The sequence below is a fragment of the Amblyomma mixtum genome, chromosome 1 (assembly GCF_055824585.1).
Source record: "Amblyomma mixtum isolate Tamu chromosome 1, ASM5582458v1, whole genome shotgun sequence".
Classification (NCBI taxonomy): domain Eukaryota; kingdom Metazoa; phylum Arthropoda; class Arachnida; order Ixodida; family Ixodidae; genus Amblyomma; species Amblyomma mixtum.
The window spans coordinates 23,812,808-23,836,388 of NC_143012.1; the positions used below are offsets into that span (position 1 = coordinate 23,812,808).

The window sequence follows — 23,581 nt, forward strand, 5'->3', positions numbered from 1 at the left end:
AACTGAGGTGTCAGCGTGGAAATGACAGCAGCCAACCTGCACACACTGTCCTGTGTGTGTGTCCGTTTCCTGCTTTCGTGTGTGCGCGCGCTGCTTGCTTCAAACGGAAGACACTGCGCGGCCAAATTTTTACACTAGCACAGGAAAGCTACTTCACGAACGATGTTTGAGCTTACTTGCTTCCAATGCAGCGCTTGTCTTGCTAAATATCTGTGTTGTGTTTGCTTTTGTTCAGTGGCATTGCTTCGCTGAGCGAGGACTACCTGAACAACCTCAGGCGTTCGGTGTTCTATAAAACTTCTTGCTAAAATTTGCTGTGCCCCCATAGCACAGGTGGAAGCGTTGAAAAAGAACGCTTGTTAGTTTGTAGTGAGCAATTACTGCCGAAGTGACATGTTTAATCTTCTTTCTAGGCAGTTACCTCTTCGTGTCACGGCCGCAGTGGTGGGTCAGTGGTTATGGTATTCGGCTGCTGACCCGAAAGACGCTGGTTTGATCCAGGCCACGGCGGTTGAATTTCGACGAAAGCGAAATTCAAGAGGCCCGTGTACTATGCGATGTCAGTGCAGGTTAAAGAACTCCAGGTGGTCGAAATTTCCGGAGCCCTTCACTACGGCGTCCCCATAGCCTGAGTCGCTCTGGGACGTTCAACCCCTCTAAACCATCTTCAGGTCACTCTTTTTAGCACCTTTTTTTAGTTTTCATGAAGCAGCAGTATACATTTGTTTTCTCGGTACAGACTAACTGTACTTTTACTGCATCTCGCATGTGTACATTTGCAGGCATGCCTGCTGGAAGGGGACAAGGAAACGAACTGCACGCAGCACAGTTACCTGGTCGCTGTGCTGCGTGTCCCTACGGTACTTCAGAAGGCGTTCCCCTTCCTTATCGCCACCATCGTGTCGATCAACTACATCAGCATGGGCTGCCAGATCGACCTGGGACTCATCTGGAAAACGCTCAAGAAGCCACTCCCGCCGTTCGTGGGCTGCGCCTGCCAATTTCTTTTCATGCCCCTCGTGAGTATTTGCTTTGCGCTTGCATGCTTACACGTGCGTACACAGGACACTTAGTTGCTGGCAGGCTCTTGACTTATCAGGCCGGCCTCCAGGCTTGTAGGTTCACGACACGTTTTTGGCCACTCTTTTTATTTCTTGAGCACTCTTACCGTGTCTCGGCAGCGCGGTAAATTTATTATATGTGGGGCGGAAGTAGACATGACGAACATCGGCATGTTAGTAAAAGGAGCTCAAGTCCAAGGTATGGCGAAATCGCCGAAGGTAATGTATATTGCGGTCAACGGAGTAATTTCCCATGTTTCTTTCACTGAATAACTAATAAGGGCGATTACCCACATGCTTTGAACACCGTTCCCGCCTTGGAGTTGCTGATCAATCTACCTCTCTAAGCTATCTGTTAGCTTTCGTGGTTAGCTTAGTTACTAGATAGATTCGGCCTGGAAGACGGTGGTCTCAGGCTGCAGCAGCGGACATGAAAGAACATTCCTACAACTGCATAGGTTGTGAGCTCTGTACCTTTCCTTTGTAGCCGCATGACCATGCTCAGCTGGATGATAATGAGTGATTGCTCCACTAATGGGCTTGCGTACCACGGCTTAAAAACTGTGGTAAATATTGGGTTCAGTTTACTCACTTGTCCAAGGTGACGCACTTGTGAGGGCCCGGAACCAGCGTTTGATCGCTGGACCAACTGATGCGTGGTCGAAGAAACACCTCTCACTCGGTGAGTATGCGCCAGGAAGTTCAACGCGTGTCAGCAAGACAAAAACCCAAATAAAAACGTGACGTAGCTGTACGATAGACATGCGGACTAAACCCTGAGGGGATATATATATATATATATATATATATATATATATATATATATATATATATATATATATATATATATATATATATATATATATATATATACTTAACTCCCTTGGGTGACCGAAGCACATGCGAAAGGCGAAAACTGCATGAAAGCGCTACCCATTCTGCTATCAGATACCGAGGAACTAACGTTCTTTTTCCAGCAAAAACACCGAAGTGGAACTGACACACAAGTCGTAACCTGCGGCGATCATGTTCGAGGCCTCCAATATCTCTCTATCCACTCTTTATTCTTCCTACCCCAATGATGCTTGTCGCACCCAAGTTGGGCAGACAGCCGCCCTAGCAGTCCTTGCCTTTTTTGCAGTGCAGGGGAAGGTTCGAACTATGACCTGTCCTTAGCGACGCAGCGTGATCGCGCAACCTTTCGTTCACACATTTCCCCGTCTGGCCACTTAAATCCGGCTGCAGCTAAGGGGAATGCGATACACGGCACTTGTCGCACAAGGAACAAACTTAGTCTGATGGTTGATACCACAGGAAGTTTCCTTCGTGTGCCCTTCGGCAACAAGCCTGCACAGCTTGAAATGGAAGACTTATGCGGAGCGGTAAACACGAGACAGACACCAGCCTTCTGGGCTACCTTCTTAAGGTTGTGTGACACCCTGTGCTTGTAAGGTATAACCTCGAAGGCCTGTTTGGAAGGATTCAGTTCTTGAGTATCCAGTTCACTCTCCGGTTTCTTCTTCTTTCGGTAGCACTTCACTAATGTCTCAGACACGGCACTGATTAGGTCCAACCGTCCAATAAGAAACCTGACTCCTTCAGTCTGCTAGCTTGTAAGCCAAAACTTTCATCAAACCTGTGTGCACACGACTTAGACAAGGCGGACCGGAGACATGAAGACACCAAGCTCGTTTTGACTAACTTGTAATGAGAGGATGTGAAAGGTAGAATTGCCTTCTTGGACCTCGGCATGTAGGCCCAACAGACTTGGTCGACTCCCCGAGGGCGCAACCGCAGGTCAAGAAACAATGCCCCCACTTTTTGGAAGTTACAGTGAATCTCAAGGAATTAGAGCAACCCACGAACAACCCCACCACCGCATCTGCGACACAGTCCAGGGCATCTTCAACAGGGACATTAAGGAAAACCGGAAAGTCATCTACATATCTGGAAATTTTCACCACCCCCGCAATGTTTACAACATTGATATTTTCTTTTCCTTTCCTGCCACTGGAACTTGTTCCGGCTTCTTTACAGCCATTGTTTAGTTCGTGAATCCTCAGGGATCTTAAGAGCGGCCGAAAATCAGTTTAGATCTTTTCGACCGGCAAGACTTTGGCTTACAAACTCGATGGAAAATAGCAATATGCCGCGCACTAAGCACTTCTTAGTGCTTTCCCTACGCATTAGTTTTTGAAGGGAAGGAGTTAGATGGGCTGGAACGATAAGTACGTAAGCCCAAGTCCTCTCGTATTTTCTACATGGCGGCGTCGTTTTGAACAGATACTCGTTATAAAACACCAACTAGAGGTCTTTGCATCAAGCACTATTGTGACGCCTGTGCTGCATTTCAAGTCTGGTTTAAAACATGATAAATCACTTCCTCAGTGAAACGATGCTGCGCTCACTCGCGCTATCTTCTTGTTGACTTCCTGTGCACTATAGATGCGTGTCTATTTGTGGGCGGTACTTTGGAGGAAAGCACAGAGACGGAAGGCCAATGAGTCCATAAATTTCTCTGCAGTCAGAACACGACAAACGGGAGTTTGTTTCAGCGCAGATTACGAGCAGATACGCATTCGATACACTCCATTCGTATGTCACAAACAGGGGCAGTAGTGTTATCCAGCGGACGGAAAAACCCTTCGGACAAAACAAAGCCAGAAGTGAAAGCTTGCGGAGACAGCACCTTCAATCGTTGCACTTGAATTGCAACAACAGCAACATGCACTGATATCCCGTGGGACTTTTTGTATGATCAAATGTTTTACTTTGCCTCCTCGAGATCGTTGGCTGCCGGCGCTCCTCGCTCTGACGCATACAATAGGTACACAGATGTGTGAGGAGGAGAAGACGAAATCTCTGCTATTTCGCCATTCTTTATCGTGACGTCGCTGAGGCGCTTATCACATGCCCCTTGCCTAAGCCACCCTTCGAGCGGCAATGTTTACCTGCCTTGCTACTCTGGCCGGGCGGTGTGAAGAATCTGGACAGGCCGTCACTTCTGTCAGTGTCAGGCTGTGGTCCCTTGGGGGATCAGAGAAAAGTGCCGTTGATTATCATCGATCATGTGTACGTCTAAGGATAGACACGCACGCAGGTGCACTCGCAGTTAAGATTGCCCTCCGGAGCAGATAAGTCACCTGTCTTTCAGGGAGTCGAGCGCCTTTGTTGCGCGCCGCATACAGGCCGTGCCGCTATGCCGAGATCCTGGCAGATTACCCAGCTTGGAGACAGTGGTCGTGGCGGAGATTCTGAACAGTCGTGACCGTTGCGCGTGCCGCCTTCTAACGTCTACATGAACAAATTATGCGCTCGATGCCTTGGCAGGCAATTTGTGCTTGACACATTGCAGCCATTAATTGTCCGATGTTATATAAAAAGTACTCGGCAAGCTTCAAGTTGGGGCGAATAGACGCCAGCATGAGCGACCACGAGGATTCCCAGTTGGGGTGGAAAAGATGAAGGGTACTGTACTGGTGTCCATCACTCAAATTTATTTATTTATTCAAAATACCTTACAGGGCCCAGAAGGGCATTGAGTAAGGGGGGCAAAAACAATAGATTAAGCAAATAGGAAGAATAAATTAAAAACAACACGTGATACCAGGCAAAAATTAAACACAATTATAAATATACAGGGCAAAACGAAACTACAAGACATACATCACCGCGGGCAACAAAAATTAAAATAGTAGCAAGAATGCATCGCATGTGCCCAATACACATCAAAAGAAAAAGCAGTAGCCATAAAAAACATACAAATGGTTGAAATTGCACAAGAAACCAAAACTTTGTAAAATACCAACGAGAAGAAAAGGGAACCAAGGACACAGAAAAACCTGAAACAAGACACAATGTCGTTAAAGAAAATGTTTGTGTTTGTTCAAGACCAGCTGGTCTTGAAATGATTGGTGGTTGCCGATAGATGCGATACTGTTGGGAAGATCATTCCAAAAAATAATGGCACGTGGAAGTGCAGATGAATTGAATGCTAGGGTTCTTCCGTAAATGCGTTGAATGCTATACTGATTATGTAGGCGGCGTGAAATGCGTGAAGGCTCTTCGAGGGGCAAGGGAGATGGCCTGGTGCTGTGACGATATTTATGAAGTAAGCATAAAAGAGCGATGGAGCGACGAATATGTAATAGTTCGAGGGAGATATCAAGTTTAATCTTAGTGATACTGGACTGGGGGTGGTACTTTTGTGTGATGAAACGAGCGGCTCTATTTTGTACGGATTCAAGCATGTTGATCAGGTAATTTTGATAAGGGGACCACGTAGGTGAAGCAAATTCTAGTTGAGGACGCACGATTGTTAAGTAAGCGACTTTTCTCACGTTATTAGGGGCGTTTCGCAAGTTCCGGCGCAGGTACCCAAGTGATCTTGAAGCTTTGGCACATATGGATTGAATGTGTGTGGCCCATGAAAGATTATCTGTGAGGTGAATACCTAGATACTTATAAGATGATGTCCGAGACACTGCGGTACCTTCAATGGAGTACGAGAAATGAGAATTAGTACGCTTGCGGGTGAAAGAGATAGTCTTGCATTTAGATGAGTTGAGCATCATTTGCCATTTACTACACCAATTTGAAATTAAGTTCAGGTCAGTTTGGAGGGCAAGGTGATCATGCATAGAATTAATGGGCCGGTAAATGATGCAGTCGTCAGCAAAGAGTCGTATAGAAGAAGATATGTCTGTGGGCAAGTCGTTAATGTATATTAGAAACAATAAGGGGCCAAGAACACTGCCTTGGGGTACGCCAGACTCTACATCACTGAGTGGGGAGGTGAAATTGTTAACTGTAGTGAACTGCTGGCGAAATGAAAAAAAGTTACGTAGCCATGACAGTGTTAAAGAATCTAGGCACAGAGCAGACAATTTTGAGAACAAGCGGGAATGTGCAACACGGTCGAAGGCTTTAGCAAAATCTAAAAAGATAGTCAGTTTGAAGGTTAGCATCCATGTTGAAATGCAAGTCAGTCGTAAATTCTAGCAGTTGGGTGTCACAAGAAAAACCTTTCCGGAAGCCGTGCTGATTAGGAAAAAAGAAAGAATTAAGTTCCAGATGGCAGTAAATGTGGGAAGCGATAACATGCTCGAGTAATTTACAGCAAATGCAGGTTAGCGAAATGGGGCGGTAGTTTTCTGGTGAATTTCTGTTTCCACTTTTGAACACCGGAACGATCTTAGCAATTTTCCAATCTGTAGGAAGTAAACCAGATGATAATGATTGCTGATAGATGAGGCATAGAATTTCACTGGAGATCAATACGGTGTTTTTCAATATTTTAGAATTTATGTTGTCAACACCTGCTGATGAGGAAACCTTAAGATTTGCAATGAGACGAGCGATACCTTCAGCGGTAATGGTAATAGGGGCCATAAATTGGTAATCATGATCAGGAACAATGGGTATGTTGGAATGATCTTCCCGAGTGAAAACTGACGCAAAGTATCTGTTAAATGCTTGGGGACATTCACTCTCCGAAAGCTGCACGTGATCGTCGCTGCACAGTGAAAATTGGTTGGTAGTACTGTCGGGAGATATCACACGCCAGAACTTTTTGGGATTAGATTTTAGGAGGGTGGGTAGGTCATGGGAAAAGTATTTTTTCTTTGATGCCCGGAGGGCCGAACAGTAAGATTTCAGACATTCGTTGTATTTTTTCCAAGCATCCGATGTAGATACCAACCGAGCCTTTCTGTACAAACGCTTTTGTTAATGTACGCTCTGTGTGCAGGCCAATATTGGCTACAGGACTTGTTCTATCGTTTCTAGAGAAAGGCCATTGTGTGCCTCGCAAGTTGCGCCGTCTGCGCAGGGACTTGTACACAATGTCGCAGTGAGCGAGCAACCACAGCCGCATTGGTTGGCGCAGTAAACCGTGCCTTATGCTTTTTGTTCAATATTATACACCGCAATACTATGTTCATTCTTGTTGTATGGTTGGAGAATCAGTGTGGTACAACATGGGTCTCTTTAAAAAATTGTAAGCGCTTAATAGTGGCCGCGTATGCTTGCCAAGCAATCTGAAGTATGGACAAAGTTTTCCACATGTCAGAGATGCCACTCGTTGCATACAGGCTGCCGAAACCTTCGAGTTGAAAGCTCGCGTTTGAGAGAAGAGCCTCCGTTCCCACAGGGCGACAGCCAGGTGTCTAATCTCCGACTCCAGCACTGAGCGCGTGATATCTGGATGGAGTGTGTGTGCTCCCATGTCTTTCGCCATCGAACCTGTCAGTCGGGATGGGGGCCGGTAGACGCGGCTTATCTGTGTTTTTTTTTTCGGGGCTAACTGTTTGTCTTTCCTGCTCGAGTACTCATGCGCGCCCTCTGAGAAGCGGCAATCCACGCCTGTTTCGGGTAGCTCTAGGCTTTCCGTTCGTTCCTCGCGAAATCTGTTGAATGGCCGGGCTGCCACTGTACGCAGTATTGGGTATGGCCTCGAGAAAGGTTATCTTCATTCATCGCAGGAAGCATTGCTCACCAAATTTCTTGCTACTCATCACGCTACTTTGCCTTCACTATTTACACCAGCTTCAGGACTGTCGCGCCTCTGGTGGAGGGCGCGTCAACCTTCTATAACCGGCATCAGCAACGAAGTGTGTGTCGCGTGGCCAGCACCGAAACAGGCCTTGTAAAATGTTTTCATCGGAGATTCACAGACGGTGATTGCACTCTGCACAGCAGGTTCAGCTACTTTGCCACTTTTTTTTCTTTTTTTTTCGGGGGTGAGGGGCTCGGAACGGCATGGCCAAATACATCGTGATCAAGGTGGAGATAAAATTTCGTGTGACATCACGATGAAGAATAGAAATTGAATTTGCAATGCATTTTCGAGAAAAATTTTATGTTAGCGCAGTTTCAGTAAGAATGAAATATCCCTCCGCTTCTGAATTTTCATTTTCCATCGCAAATTCACTTGAGCCCGGGGAATGCATATTATGAGTGGAATAACTATTGTGAATTGCGGATGGAGTAGCTTGTATTGCCGTGCCAGGTTCGAGGCAAATGATTCGCGTCCGTGGCTAATGAGGGCGAATCAAAGAAAGACTGGTTTTCGCTTTTGGAACCATGGCGGCCGAGGGACAAGAATGTAGAATTTAAAAAAAAATGGCAGCATATTTGCCTAGTTAGGCCAAAAGGCCAAATGCGAATATGTGCTCTAGCACGGTGTGTTTCGCAATTTACCACTCTAGGCTACCATCTGGTTACTACTATAGGTTACCACCCTGTTACCACATGGTTACCACCGGACACCATTCCGGGTTACCGCCTGGTTACCACAAGACACCACCGGCTGCCACCCCAGGTTAAAACCAGGTTACCGCCCGGTTACCAGGTGGTTACCACCAGATACCACACTAAGTTACCGCCTGGTTACCACATGGCTAACTAGTCAATTATTTTTGCTTTGCTTCACTAAGAGACCAGGCTTCCGACAAACACACAACGGCTAAATGAGGGGACTGGCCCCTAAAACTGCTGGCACACTAAAGCGCGAGACTGCCGGCAGGCGAAATGTTCGCCTCTCTGCTGTCTGCGGAGGAGTATAAGAACCGGCAAAAACTCTTAACAAACAGGAATGCTTTATTGGTCAAGTATTTAGGGGAATCTCCCAAGGTGGAGTAGATTTTGTAATAAGGGAATAATTACTCATTGGCATCCAGGAATGCTTTATACGTGCCGAAAGAACAGGCCGGAGAAGAGTACCGCGGCTAGCCGTAGATACCTGCAGCAACCTGGCTAACAAGAATTTGTCCTTTCTGTCCTCTTCTGTTCTAATCTAATGAGCGAATGGTTTCACTAGTTTGAAAGCTTGTTGACCTAAGCTTTTTAATGTTTTCGTGACGAAACACCGAACCAAAATCTACGTATGTTCTGCGACCATTTTCTGGACTTATAGACGAAGACGCCACTCTGGAGCGCCGCAGTTAACTACTGCCGGGCCACGATCAACATTTGTTTCGCCTCCGTATCCATGTTTTAAGCAACTGTAAGTAGTTCATCTGAATACCTGACGTGGCATGGCATTTAGCCAACCTCCAAGTTTCGGGCCAGTCAGATGCCCCGCGTGGTACATGGGCGCTACAGGGAGTTTACCCAAATATAGTTTGGCTAAAAGGGTCTGTCGGTCGACTTATGACGTTAGGGCCGCCGCGGTGGCTCAGTGGCTATGGTGCTCGGCTGCTGTCCCGAAAGACGCGGGTTCGATCCCGGGCGTGGCGGTTGAATTTCTTTGGAGGAGAAATTCGAGGCCCGTGTACTGTGCGATGTCAGTGCACGCTAAAGAACCCCAGGTGGGCGAAATTTCCGGAGCCCTCCACTACGGCGTCCCTCATAGCCTTAGTCGCTTTGGGACGTTAAACCCCATAAACCAAACCAAACCAACTTATGACGTTAGGGATTTGCCCCTCATCTAATCCACGATTTGTGCTCGCATGGCCAACCACGTTACAAATCCTCTATATACGCACAGACGATGGCCACAAACCCGCTGTCCTTCTTTTCTACGCAGCTTGTGTGCTGAAACGTTTATCTCCCAAAAAGAAGAGGGAACGGGAGTAGAGCTTTGCTCAAAGCAGGTCAGGGTGGCATCCCTATAGTCCAGGACGCCACTGGTTCGCGTTTAATTCACGCACTATCCGGACAGGTTGGAGCTCTTTATCAGGCTCTTCGCTGGTCAGGGCCGCTTCCCACTGCTCGTATAACTGGCTGGACACTGCTAAGTGCTTGGGTTTGCCAAAATGGGGGTTCATAGCCAAAACCTCTACGCAGCTTAGTAATACCCTCTTCGCGCTCGTGCTGACAAGTTGTAAGAATGTACATTTCGAAGTTAAAACGGCCCTGCATTCTATTCGTGCATTATGTAGTGTACACAGCGCCTATACGTATTACAGAACAACCGGTGTCAATAAAGTGAATGTTCTTAAACAGAGCGGAGTTGTCAAAACAAACGCAAGGTCTGTCCGGCCGTGCTTGTCACTTTAGAGAGGGACCACAGGCTTCTAGGTTTCGCTCGAATGTTCTGCAAAGAGGTGAAATGCTGCGCTGATAAACTTGAGCATATTTTTAAGAACAACGAAAAACTGTGTGGCTAGTTTTGGTTTTATGCATGCTAGAGGTGTGCGCCTCCTGAAGGATTGTCCGGTGCTTTTCCATTGCATTTCGTGAGTCAAGTGGCCGCCATTGAGACGAAGCACTCCAAGGTGGGTGCTATCTAGTACAGCCGACATAAGCGTTGTATATGGCCATCGACACAACAAACAATACCCTGACAAACCTGTCACGTTATCGGGAACTGTCTTGAAGCTTTTAAGGAAGTGCCCCAGATGATGCCTCGCCGGCTCTGCAGACGCTGCAGCAGCAAGCATTGTTGTGCAGTTTCATATGTTATGTTGAATAATATTGACACGAGTTCGGTGTTCACGCCTTGCTTGTGTGCTATTTCTCGGAACCGCTTTTGCCCCTAGCGGCGGTGCTTGTTTTCGTTTACATAAATGCATGGTACATTGGCTGCATCGCACATTAGTGTGCAGACTTTCGTCCTTTTAAGAAAATAAAAAACGTTGATGGCGTCAGGAGTTAGGATTTTGATGATCAATAATTTACTCAGAAGATACATTCACAACAAGGGCAAATATGCAGCGTGTTCCACCTAAGACACTACCCAATTTTTAGTAATAGGCTTTTAGGGTTAGAAAAGCGTATTTTTCGGCACAGCATTGCCAGTGGTGTAGCACATCAGAATACAGCTAAGACGTGCTAACTAGTACACTTTTTAACTAATACTGAATAGTTAACTTTGTAACTACTACGTTTAGGCTCCTTAGTAATTGAAAGGCGCCCAGCCAACCGTAATTAATTTCCATATCAGTTTTTATAATTTCGAAAACATGGTTACCCTCGGTACTGTGGCCCAACAAATTTTGGCTATTTCGACAAGTTACGTGCACTGGAGAGGTTGCTTTGCCTGCAAGCTTCTCGAAAGCGTATGCATTTTCGCGCGATGTGGCCAGAATTTGCTCCTATAGTTTTCGTGATGAGCTGTCCGAGCTCTGTCAAGCTGACGTTGATCCTCCTTCAAAGGGGGTCCCTGTCTTGCCACGTACCACTCAACGTTGTCAAATAAAATCAAATTAAATAACTTAATTTAAACATCGGCAGTGAAATTTCAACACTCGAGATGCTACAAGGTGCTAACAAAAAACCTGCAAAGCCTCACATATGCGAGCACCCCGTTTACAAAGCGAAACAGCAGGGTACAAAAGTGAGCAAAGTAAAGAAAAGCCTTACAAGCGTAGCGATAGCATTATAAAAACCTCGCGCATTAGGTGACAGGGCTAAAAACAGGGAAGCACAATATTGCATATGTTGGCCACAAGTTCAGTATTGATGCACAGACTGTTGTATAGATTAGTTTGAGGCGTTAACGGAGGCATTCAGAGCTTGGGGCAGTAAGCACTTTAACATTTGGCAGCCATAGGTAGTACAGGTGTAGGGAATCTTCCAAACCTGACTACTTCATGTGCTATGAATTTTTGCACGTAGAGCCAGGGCTGCAAGCTTCTCTAGGAAAGGGTCATTATTTTTGCGACAGGCATGATAACGTTTCTATAGAAGTGTGTTGAGCAGGTTCGGTATTGGTTGTAACCTAAGGTCATCAAATATAGGTTTTGTGTGTGCGTCATATGGTGCATTAGAAATGATCTTACAGCTTTTTTCTGCACTCAATAGATCTTGGACAATTTCGTGACACTCTCAGTGCACCACATCAAGTAACCATACGTTAATGTGGATGAAAAAAAGGGAATTGTATAAAAGGAACTTAATGTTTTCTGGTAGAAAGTAACGGAAGCGTGTAAGTATACCAACTGTTCGAGGAAGTCTCGAGTGATCTAAGTCTGTATGTGCATTCCACTGCTTACTTTCTTCGAAAAGAGCACCTAGAGTCTTTATTACTTATATTACTGTTATTATGGCTAGATATTGCATTCGTTATCCTGTCGGTTCTACATGGCGAATCCCATTATGGCACGTGCACGCTCAAACTCTGATTCCAGATTAAACAATTGTATTGCCGCGAATCTCATTCTTTCATTCTTCAAACCTGCCGGCACGCCATTTTATCGCTTTTTTTTTTGTGATGCAAGACGCGCCAAGATTTGTCTCAACTGATCGCATCCAGGCGGAGCCGATTCTGCGCTGTTCCAGAATGTTCCAGTAACTTTGCACGTTTTATCTCGAAAGTTCGCTGTAAGCTTTAAAACGAGCACGGCCGTGAGCGACGGGCATTCGGTACGACGACCGCCGAGCACGCTTGTTGCTACGCCGCCGCCGACTCATTCAGTTCTTTGCGGGCGCAAGTCAGTCCAAATAAAGAGTTTTATGCGAAGCATATTAACGTAGGTTTCGGGCCTTCGCGCGACGCCCGGCGGTGGCCACCATTGACCTTCAAGTGACCTTCAAGTAGGTCACGTGACATGACGTCACGTGATGACGTCACACCGGCTGCAGATGGGGCCTCATATCGCGCCGTCGGACGTCGCCCGGCGCAACGTTGGCCCGGCGGAGGCCTCCACGCTTCGGTTCGCGCCGTCGCCGGCGGCGGCTCCGCCATCGCTGCATCACGTGATATGTGACGTCACGCCAGGGATGAGGCGGCGCGCGCCCGCCGTTGCGTCAGTCTCTGTGCCCGCAACCGCGCCAGCGTCTTTGCGCCGGGCGTGTATGCGGTCAAGATGCCTCCAAACGCTAAGGACATGCTTCGCATCCACTGGGCTTAACCTTGATAAGCCTCCAATTTTTTTTGTTTAAAAGTCATTTTCGCTGTATTCCTGCCCTTCAGACTGTACTCACCACTACGTGACAGTATATTGATTTGCATGCCGGCTACTAAAACAGTTGGTCTCGCAGTCGTAAGTACCAAAGGCATCACATGCGTGGGTATAATTCTACCATTAAAGTGCAGCAAGAAAGCCCATTCCAAAGCTTAATTCCCGCACTCTCTTCGCACAATGGTGGGTTTAGTGGGAAGCAAACTACTGAGGACAAGCGCACCTGCTCAGGTTTGTTTGTAGAACACAGGCTGACTTTCGAACCCTTTGATTTGCAAACGATGAGCAAATAGGTTTTGACTATCTCCCCGCGCTGTGATGTGCCAGCATCCCATTGTCTGATAAAATGGGAATGTGCAGTAGTTTTAGCGGCGGACTGTGTCGTCGCTAGGGAAATCGCTTCCAAGTACCTTTCCCTGCCATACCGGGTCAAAGTAGAATAGTACGTAGTTTGTAGTTGGAGCAATATGACGTCGCTGGAAATCATTACTGCTTCCTGCTAGAGATAAGCTCCCAGCTAACCAGCATTATCTTTTGCCCCATTGCCACACTGTGTAATTTTGACTTGACCGGCTGATTTGAGGTGCGTTTGGATATAGAATGAGGTCTGCATGATCGCTGCACATAGTTGTGTTTAGCAACGTTTTCCAAAACAAACACACTGACATATAGACGTTAGCAAATAGCGGCAGGTTATCTGATAGTTACCGGGGTCGCCCCGTCAACGGACCCGACAGCCGGTTTTCCTAGACTCAATCATGACGAAGCGGTGAGAGATAACCCGAGCAACGGCGCAACGTCCGGCCAATAAGACAACAATATGTTCACTGCATTGCAAAGGGAACGCGCAAACCGGGTTTAGCGAGGCTTTCCAAAAGCAACACATTGATAGCGAGACGTTTACAAAAAGCGGCAGATTATCTTGCAGGTAGCGGGGTTTCAGACAGTAAATCTTGACAAAGTGGTGTCGGCTACTGCGGCTACACCACAACACTCGACCAACTGGCGGACAATACTGGCGGTTGCTGCCCTGCTAAGTGTACTTATGGTGTGAAAGCAAACTGGGGCAATCCGTATTTGATGTTGTATGAATGGCGAAAAATTAGCCATAATAGACATTTGGTAGTAATAGGCTTGGACAAATCCCCATGACAAAAAAAAATGCCCTTGTTGTCAAGCCCACGAGTCTGAACTGTTCGAAAATGTCATTCCCATGAAAATTGTTGTAATCATGCTGTCATTAGTGTGGATGTTCAATTCACGTGAGAATTCCAGGCCAGCGCAGAACATCTCGGAACGAAATGTTAGAGGGTAAACGCAGCAGTAACGAGTAAGGTTTCATTTTCAGGCATCGGCGCATGTAAGCCAACAATGCACCTGCGTGGCCCTCAGTGAATTCTCCTCCATTGTGAAGCGTACGTGCTTTGGCATACACCCAAGAAGGTAAAGCACCTAGTGTGCTGTTTGAAACTTTCCACACGACATTGCTTTCACTGAAGACGACTCCAACAGAACGCCCACAGCTTCAATACACAGTCAGTGCTTACAGAATGTAGCCCATCCTTCATGGACAACTATAGAAAACGCAGCAAAGAACCTGCGAGTTTATAAATATAACATGCATAAACCTCCTAACATCAGTAATATACGCGTGAGTAATATATCCCATGCGAAGGCTGATTCATTAACACCGAAATATGATCGCACGGCAGGGGTGCTCGCGTACCCACCACTCAAGACAACTGTTAAGTTTTTATGAGTGCTATGCTCGATACAGGCTCGGGAGAAAAAAAAATGTAAATTATACGGAACGACCTAGCACTACAAGCAAAATACAGAAATTACACGTCATTTTATACTGACGGGTCAAAAACTCATACTCATGTAGGAAGCGCAGTCATACAAGGAGAAAATAAAAATGCAGTACGACTGCCGTCTTGTGCTACAGTTTTCACCGCTGAGTGTTATGCCATTTGTGTTGCGGTACAGAAAATAACAAATGAAAACATCAAAAACAGCATCATTTATACAGATTCACTGAGCGTCCTTACAGCATTAAACTCCAAAAATGCCACGGAGCCACTGATAGGAAGCATCATACACAACATAGTAAAGATCACAACACAAAAACATGTTATAAAATTCTGCTGGGTTCCCAGTCACGTTGGCATTAGGGATAATGAGAGAGCCGACATGTGTGCTGCACAAGCCAGAACCATGGAAATAAAACATGGGAATTTGCCTCCTAGGGATTACATGAAGTTAGTACGTAGCAAACTAAGAGCCAAATGGCAAGCCTCTTGGGAAAATGAAGGAAACAACAAGCTGCATACTGTAAAGCCCATTTTAAAAGAATAGAAATCATGCCGCCATAAAGAGCGTTTTATCGAAGTAATTTTATGTCGTTTACGCATAGGTCACATACACATCACCCATAACTTCTTATTAACAAAAAAAGACAAACCTCTGTGTGAAATGTGTGGTGAGGAGCTCACAGTAAATCACATTTTAATTTCTTGTTCGCATCTCGAAGTACTTAGAAAAAAGTTTTTCACGGTATTTTACAATGAACACATTCCATTTCATCCCGCATTGCTTTTAGGCGAGCAAACACTTGTCGAGTTTTCACTTGTTTGTAAGTTTCTAAAGAAAGCCAATGTTTTAAATCTATTATAATGTAACCTCTGTACACTTGACATAACATCATCTAACCTTGTGTTTGGCGCATGGTAGCCATAGTTGCTTATGCGCCATAAAACCCCATATAACTAACTAAGCATCGGCAGCTATCCTCCTGGTCTGGTTTTCATTTTGTTAGTGTACATTTCACAGGTAGCTGAAGAAACTCTTAACTGCGTGTACTGGAAACAAATAAGCAAATAAAAAAAATTGGGTAGCAGGTTACAATGTGTTGCGCGGTGGAAGCCCTACAGTACCTCTTGTGCTCCTACAAGCAATTCAGTAACTGGGGATCTTCGAAGTTCTGTCAGGTCCCTCATCGCGAGTGCTTCAGCTGCGGTTCCATTACGGAGCGCTATACATCGAACGCTGCCGTTAAGAGTGATAACGTCTTTACATTTTTCGATGCACAGGCGTAGCTTCTCGCCCCCATGCAATTATTTTGGAAGGCAGAATTTTCAATCTTTCTGGTCAAGGCTGACACCTGTGATTAGTTGACGGCTTTTTACAGGCTGAGATTTGGAAAGTTCTCGTGCCATTAAACCTCACAGTGAACATCACAAAGTGCTGGCAAATTTGATGCTGTGGCCATTTCTTCGAGGAGATCCATGTAACTTGTATGCCTTTTAGCGATCACACAACAGCTCCGTTTAGTCTGCTACATACATGGTCTTCGACGCTAATTTTGAGTCGTTGAAACCTACGCTCCTGAGGAGCCCAAAGAAAATGAAATGAAGTCTCGGTTATGGGAAGTATTACCATTTTGGACGGTATCGTGTTATCAAATTTACAAAAATATTGGTTACGCCCAACTTAATGAATTAATGAAACGAACGAAAATGTTCTGTAGCGAACCACCTTGAATGCCTCGAATCAAGATAGAGTGGTTACGGCGCTCGGCTGCTGACCCGAAAGATGCTGGTTCCATCCCAGCCGCGGCGGCTGAATTTCGATGGAGGCGAAATATTCTAGAGGCCCGTGTACTCTGCGATGTCAGTGCACGTTAAAGAACCCCAGGGGGTCGAAATTTCCGGAGCCCTTCACTACGGCGTCCCTCGTAGCCTGAGTCGCTTTAGGACGTTAAACACACATAAACCATAAATCACCTTTTGTATCACTTCGCACACATGGACACTGTCGGACAAGGCGCAGAAGGCTTTCCCTAACCAACTCAAAATCACGTGCTTAGGTGGTCTATGGGTAGTGTGTCTTACTTGGGATGCTAAGAGTGCGGTTCGATTCCCATCTTACTTCAATTTTATTTTCGGTACGGTTAATTTGCTTTAAGTTCTTACCTGTCGTAGTGACGTTTCAGTCATGTTGCAACCTTATATTCATAATTTATGTGATGCTTCAATGCGATGTCAGTGAACGTTAAAGAACCCAACTGGTCGAAATTTCCGGAGTCCTTCACTACGACGTCCCTCATAACCTTAGCCGCTTTGGGACGTTAAAACTCCTGAACCAAACCAACCTAGCCTTGAATCAAGAAATTCAAAGTTTCGCCGCAGACTGAACGGTCGCAGATAATCTCATTTATATTTGCACGTCTGTACAGATAATCGCGTAGTCTCGCTAACTTCCGGTAGCGGCGGCCTTCAAGTCACCGCCAGTCGGCAAACAAGAGTGACGCCGACTATGACTGGACATCCCGACAAAGCGTAAGCCTTTTATGCAATGGCCGCCCATTGCAAAATCACTCAGTGTCGTCATGAGGAGGACCCCAGCCAACCAAGTAATGTTCAGGGGATATCCATATAATATAATTTATAAAATATCAGATGTCCATATAATATTCTCACAAGTTCATATTATGTCCATAGAATATTCATATGAGCTTCATTTTGATAACAGTGGATGTTTATATAATGTCCATATTTTGGCCACATATGGTCACTCTGAGATATTTAATGGACGCTGAATAGATATTCATCCAATATTTTTGTGGGTTGTGGAGCGAGGTGCCGGGTGTTCTACGCTGAATGTAATGATGCTGTGTCAATATAACAAAGCACTGGGCAAGACCACCATTATTCTTATGTATCTTTATTACCTAGTCAGGTACCCCACCACTGTGACAAAGCCAAGGTGCAGGCACAATCCAAGCAAAATGAGGAATGGCGGACGCCTACTCTGGAGAGGTCCCCACTTGATTTCGAGTGGCCTGTGAATATAATAGAGCACAATACATAGTATTAAATAGTAGTCACAATTACACAATTAGGTGCACTGCAAATTCACAAAGCTTGGAGCATAGTCTGCATAGCTTAGATTGTTTCATTTAAGGCTAATTAATTGAGCGGATAGAACGCTTTGTATACAACTGAAAGAGCAAATATATTTCACAAAATTGTAAGCTTGGCACTGTGACCTCCAATGTTTTGGTGGTAGATTTTGACCCTATAACTGATGTCATTTTTTTTTTCTCAGAATTCGGTTTTATTTGGTTCATGGGATTTAACGTCAAAAAGCGACTGGCTATGAGGGACGCTGTGTGGAGGGCTGTGGATAATTTTGACCACTCTGGGTTTTTTTTATCATGCACTGACATTGCTACACAGGCACCTTCCATGCCTGTGTAGCCTCCACAGCCAGGATCAAACCTTGGGTTGCCAGGCTCAATAGTCGAGTGCCCTAACCACTGACTGGTTAGAGCCCATGCGCCCTTACATCACATCTGTCTTCAAAATTATTTGAAGATGCCTAGGGTGACAATTTCATAGATCTGGATTTTAAAAATTTTGTTTCCAATTTTTTAGCAGTTTCCATACCTAGAAAACGTTTGCCATTTGTGTTCTCTCTCCGCTGGAATGATAAGGACTGTTTTGAATCGAAGTTACTTGAGTAGTCAAGTAACTAAAAAATGCACTTTGTGGAGAAAAACGTGTATGCTAAAGCAGTTTCTGCTTGGAAAAAATTAGCTCCAGAATGACACTACAGGCGAATACAAATGCAACTAGGAATCAAAACATTCAATGATGTGCTATTTGTACTAAATCACAGAACTTTTCAGAAAGTGACTGTATTTAGGTGCCATTTATCGTATGCTGTGCTATGTCAGTGCACGTTAAAGAACCCCAGGTGGTCGAAATTTCCAGAGCCCTTCGCTACGGCGTTCCTCATAGCCCGAGTGACTTTGGGACGTTAAACCCCATAAAACAAACTTCGATTCAAAACAGTCCTTATCATTCCAGCGGAGAGAGAACACAAATGGCGAACGTTTTCTAGGTATGGAAACTGCTAAAAAATTGGAAACAAAATTTTTAAAATCCAGATCTATGAAATTGTCACCCTAGGCATCTTCAAATCATTTTGAAGACAGATGTGATGTAAGGGCGCATGGGCTCTAACCAGTCAGTGGTTAGGGCACTCGACTATTGAGCCTGGCAACCCAAGGTTTGATCCTGGCTGTGGAGGCTACACAGGCACGCAAGATGCCTGTGTAGCAACGTCAGTGCATGATAAAAAGAACCCAGAGTGGTCAAAATTATCCACAGCCCTCCACACAGTGTCCCTCATAGCCAGTCGCTTTTTGACGTTAAATCCCATGAACCAAATCAAACCAAATTCTGAGAAAAAAAAATGACATCAGTTATAGGGCCAAAATCTACCACCAAAACATTGGAGGTGACAGTGCCAAGCTTACAATTTTGTGAAATATATTTGCTCTTTCAGTTGTATACAAAGCGTTCTATCTGCTCAATTAATTAGCCTTAAATGAAACAATCTAAGCTACGCAGACTATGCTCCAAGCTTTGTGAATTTGCAGTGCACCTAATTGTGTACCAGGGGACTAAAAATGTTAGGCTACATGAGGCAGCAAACCAAAAACTAATAGTGTGCACACAAATGCTCACAAAAATCAAAAGTGGATAACACGAGGTGTGGAATGTAACCTTTGAGTATGCCAGGTCTATGCAGACAAGCACACTTTTGGCCATCACTGTACACACAAAAACAGTCTCAAGCTCACAAAAGGTATAAGGGAATCAACTTGCCTCAGCTTTCTTTGCGTGCCTTTCCTGGAGCTGCTTCCGCCTGCAGGACGCATGCTGCAGCCATTTTTTTACCACTTCTTCTATCTCGGCCAGTGTTGTTGAGAACATCTTGTTCGATCGAACAGCATCTATGCAGAACGATAGGACACATTCAGTATGAAAGCACACATGGAAAAAAGAGCCATGAATGGTCGATATTGTAATAAGTCTGGTTGGTAGATCATAATCGGGGAATGCAGCATGAGGAAACACGGATGGGAACAAAATTGGAATGGGCTGGCACGTACTTTTTCATTGCCATTGTGAAAATTGTTTTCCAAATGCATCAGCATGCAATTAGATTTTGATATTACTTAAGCAATACTAGTTGGACTTCCATAAATTTTTGCTAAAAGTTGTATAATGCACGCTAAAGTACTTCTATGCAGAAAGTCCAGGCAACTATTTGTAAAAATAACAAGAACAGGGTGCCTGGCTATGAGAAATGCTCATAAATTTGTAACAGAAAGTAAAGCTCCAGATTCTAGAGAAAGCGTTACACAGCGTTACTGAATTCAGTCTGAAGTGATGCAGTGTCAGAACCATCAGTTATTAAGCAGTAGATGACACAATCAGCAGCAAAAAACAAGCAGAAACAACACTAAATGAACTGCTAATACAGGTCAGAAAAAGTTAACATGCTAAAGCACATCCTTGAGGCATGCCTGAAAGGATTGGAACACCATAAGAGTTGGTTGCATTAACAGTCAAATGATGTGCAGTTAGAAAGAAAGTCAGCAACCCTGTAGAAAACCAAATAGTCATTGTTGAGGTGCCTTAGTTTTATTGTAGAAACCTGGAGTTTAACATAGAAACATGCCTTGGAGACGTCTAAAATCAAAGCTCTTTCCAGACCCAGAAGCTATAAATGTATGTTAATCACTACCGAACATTATAAATTGTGCTTCATGAAAGCATTTGCGGAACCGAAGTTGGGACGTGTGAGAAAACAGGTTTAACTCAAGTGAGTTAATTACGCCAGTGAAACGTGATTGCTTGAATTTTTATGCGTTATGTTAAGACGAAAGATGTGGCAGTAGTTGGCAATTAGCCTGTCTTTAATGAAGAACTAGAATATATTTGGTGAAAGCTATTTGCTTTCCATAGGTCATGACTAATAACCTAAGAATGAAGCGCGAAAAACAGTTTCATACCAGCTCTTTGTCTTGATGGAGCAAATGCAGCTAGTGAGTGACAACATACAGACAGCCTCTTTTCTGAACATGCTCTCCAAAATACCTGAAAATGAACAGGAGAGAAGAATGGTCACACCCAGTTGCGTTACAGGTTTACAATTTGCAACTCATTTTATATAATGTAACCCCGTACTGGGGCACACGAACAGTAGCAAGAATTTTCTCAGCACTACTTGCATTGACACACTGCAATAAAAAGATATTTTCAGCAAAAGTTATAGAAACCACAAGCTGAAAGACAAAAACAGTCAAGAACCAAATATCATGAAGTGAGCAACAACTGAAATAGGAGAAAATTACAAGTAAGAAAGAACCCACAAAGGTTTCTTTAAAAGCACAAAGATGAAAAAGCAATGTCAGACCGCAAAAGGCAAATTTAAACAGAAGAGCTTGACTAAAAACAAAGCCCAGTTAGTTTTGAAGAGAAGAGCTGCAACGAAAGGGGACCTGTTAGCAAATTTTACACCAACACAAGACCTGCCAAAACTGTCTTCTTGAGCCGCCGGAGACTGGAAACTCTACCTTTGTAGTGAGGGTCATAGCATGCCAGGCGGCCGCCACAGGCATTCCCGCGCCACTACTGTACCATGCCTCCGCTTCAGGGACAAATCCAGTTAACTAAACGCCACGCATTTTTAAGCTATCTATGCACTCCACGAACTGATAAACCGACTGGTGAAATCGCCAGCACGAAAACTGCACAATGCCACAAACGAACACTAACACTTGTTTGAGAGAAAAGTGTGCAAAAACTCACCATTCTTGCCGTTCTTCACGTAGTCCCCCAGTACACTGCACAACGCTGGCACAGGACGGTATACGACGCGTACAAACTTGCCGCCACAACGAAGAAAATGTGAACACGCGAAAAAATAAAATGTGCAAACGAACGCTGAAAGAGACCAAGAAAACGTCGCTTCGCGGCCGCCGCGGCTAATGATGATGCCCATGGCCGTTGGGCTGCCTAATATCTACACAGTTCTAGTTGCGGTTCTGGTTTGAAATTCGCGGCGTTTGTGGGTTTCAGTCTAACTTGAGAAGTTTCTTCAAATAATCGTACTTCACATGCATTTGCTTGCATAAAATAAAATCAAAGCATGTAATTGCTGACTGCCTAAATAATTCATTCCTGAAAACTTCAGATTGCGAAAGCAAAAAAAAATAAAATTTAAAGGCAACATAATTTTAATGTGTTTTCTGGTAAGCTGTTTGCACATTTCCAAATCTTCCACTGTGCTGAAAGAAAAACATGTATGAATGTCATCTGAATATCCACTAACTGATATCTGAATCCGATAGTCCTCTCAACATGCAGAGGATATCGATACATAGACATTGGACGTTAGGACCATTAGTGGACATCCTCTGCATATTCATGGTTTGCTGGGACCCTATCCTCTTCACGGCTGGAAGAACGATTCCGGTTGATGATAGCGCGCGGATTCATCGCAAGGCTTGGCAAGTGCACCTGTTTGCTCAGGCGATGCTCCAAGCCAGCACCATCTTCTCGGATAGCATTGTTCGCGCTTGTAGGCTCGCGTACGCGTGTGCAGACATCGCATACATCTTTCACACTGCGCGGGCAGTTGTGAGGCGGAGACATTAGTAACGAACAAACAGCACATTGTAATTTTATCGCTGGAAGGAGCCCAGAAACAATTAGTTGCTTTTTGCTTCCAGTTTCCCTTTCCCTATCTCTGCAATGCATGTAAGTTGTAAGCTAAAGGTGAACCTGCTTTGACACAAACAACGTTCTTGATGTTAGGCGAGGTCGTGCGCTGTCATCTAGATGCCACAGCTACTATGTGACCACAAATGCCAGGGTACTAGGCAAGAAATAAGAGGTTAAACTAATGTCTGCTGCGTTATTGAAATTTAACCGCCGCCATTGTTATTGGGCGTCCCAGTGCTGAATAGTAATATCCGCGAGCGATTTGTGGTTGGCCTTCCCTGCACCTCCCGCTGTAAAGGGTCACTTTAGCAAATCTGCCAAATTACAGCACTTCACTGGAGTCTGTGACTTCCGAGATTCTTGGTATCCATCTTCTCACTCTAAAACCCTGCAGTTTGTGCGTACTGCGCAGTGCATACTATTTTCCAGTCTAGATTTCTTATTTATGAAGGAAATTGACTAGGCAGCGGAATCCAAAGGTTTTCCCCCACCGGCTTCAAGAGTTGCTTAAAATCCCTGAAGCTGCCTCTATCAAAATAACTGTCCAAAGAAATTTGCTGTGTAGGTCACCCATAAAGGTCACATACGGAAGGTGGTGAGGGGCCAATAATGGCCACAGAGGTGAACCACGCTCGGGTTTTGTTCATACCGGAGATAAGCGACCCTTTGACCCGTGTTCTTCAAAACATGATGTGCATATTGAATACGTGCCAGCAAGCAGGGTACTCTTGCAGCCGATAAACGTCAAGGGCTCCCTCCCTGCTGCTGCCAAGTCCCATGGGGTAATCACTGTGCGCCGATTGTGAAGTGGTCTGCCTCGGGGAAACAGAGAATTCTGCCAGACTGGTCAATCAGCGCTACACAGAGCGTGTGCAGGACACCCGATACTAAATAGGCATAGAGTAATTGGCAAAAGAACACGCCATCCCTTCTTTTTCTTAAATCCCGAATCACCAACGTCCCGTACACTGAATAGGATTGAGTCACATAATGAGGTGTATGCCATGGCATTCCTAGGAATTGAAAGGGTTGCACAAGCTACCTCATCCCGCAGGGCTGGTCGGTGACTAATAACGTATGTGAGAAAAAC

The 23,581-nt window shown here is 45.0% G+C and overlaps 1 protein-coding gene across 1 annotated transcript in view; it reads left to right on the forward strand.

Annotated features, from left to right (window-relative positions):
* The window catches only part of LOC149365751 (P3 protein-like), a 57,584-nt gene that overhangs the window by 28,174 nt on the left and 5,829 nt on the right, over window positions 1–23,581 (forward strand). The window contains exon 3 of the mRNA XM_089545740.1: window positions 783–1,019. Coding sequence (XP_089401866.1) covers window positions 783–1,019 — 237 coding nt within the window. The remainder of the gene's footprint in view (window positions 1–782; window positions 1,020–23,581) is intronic.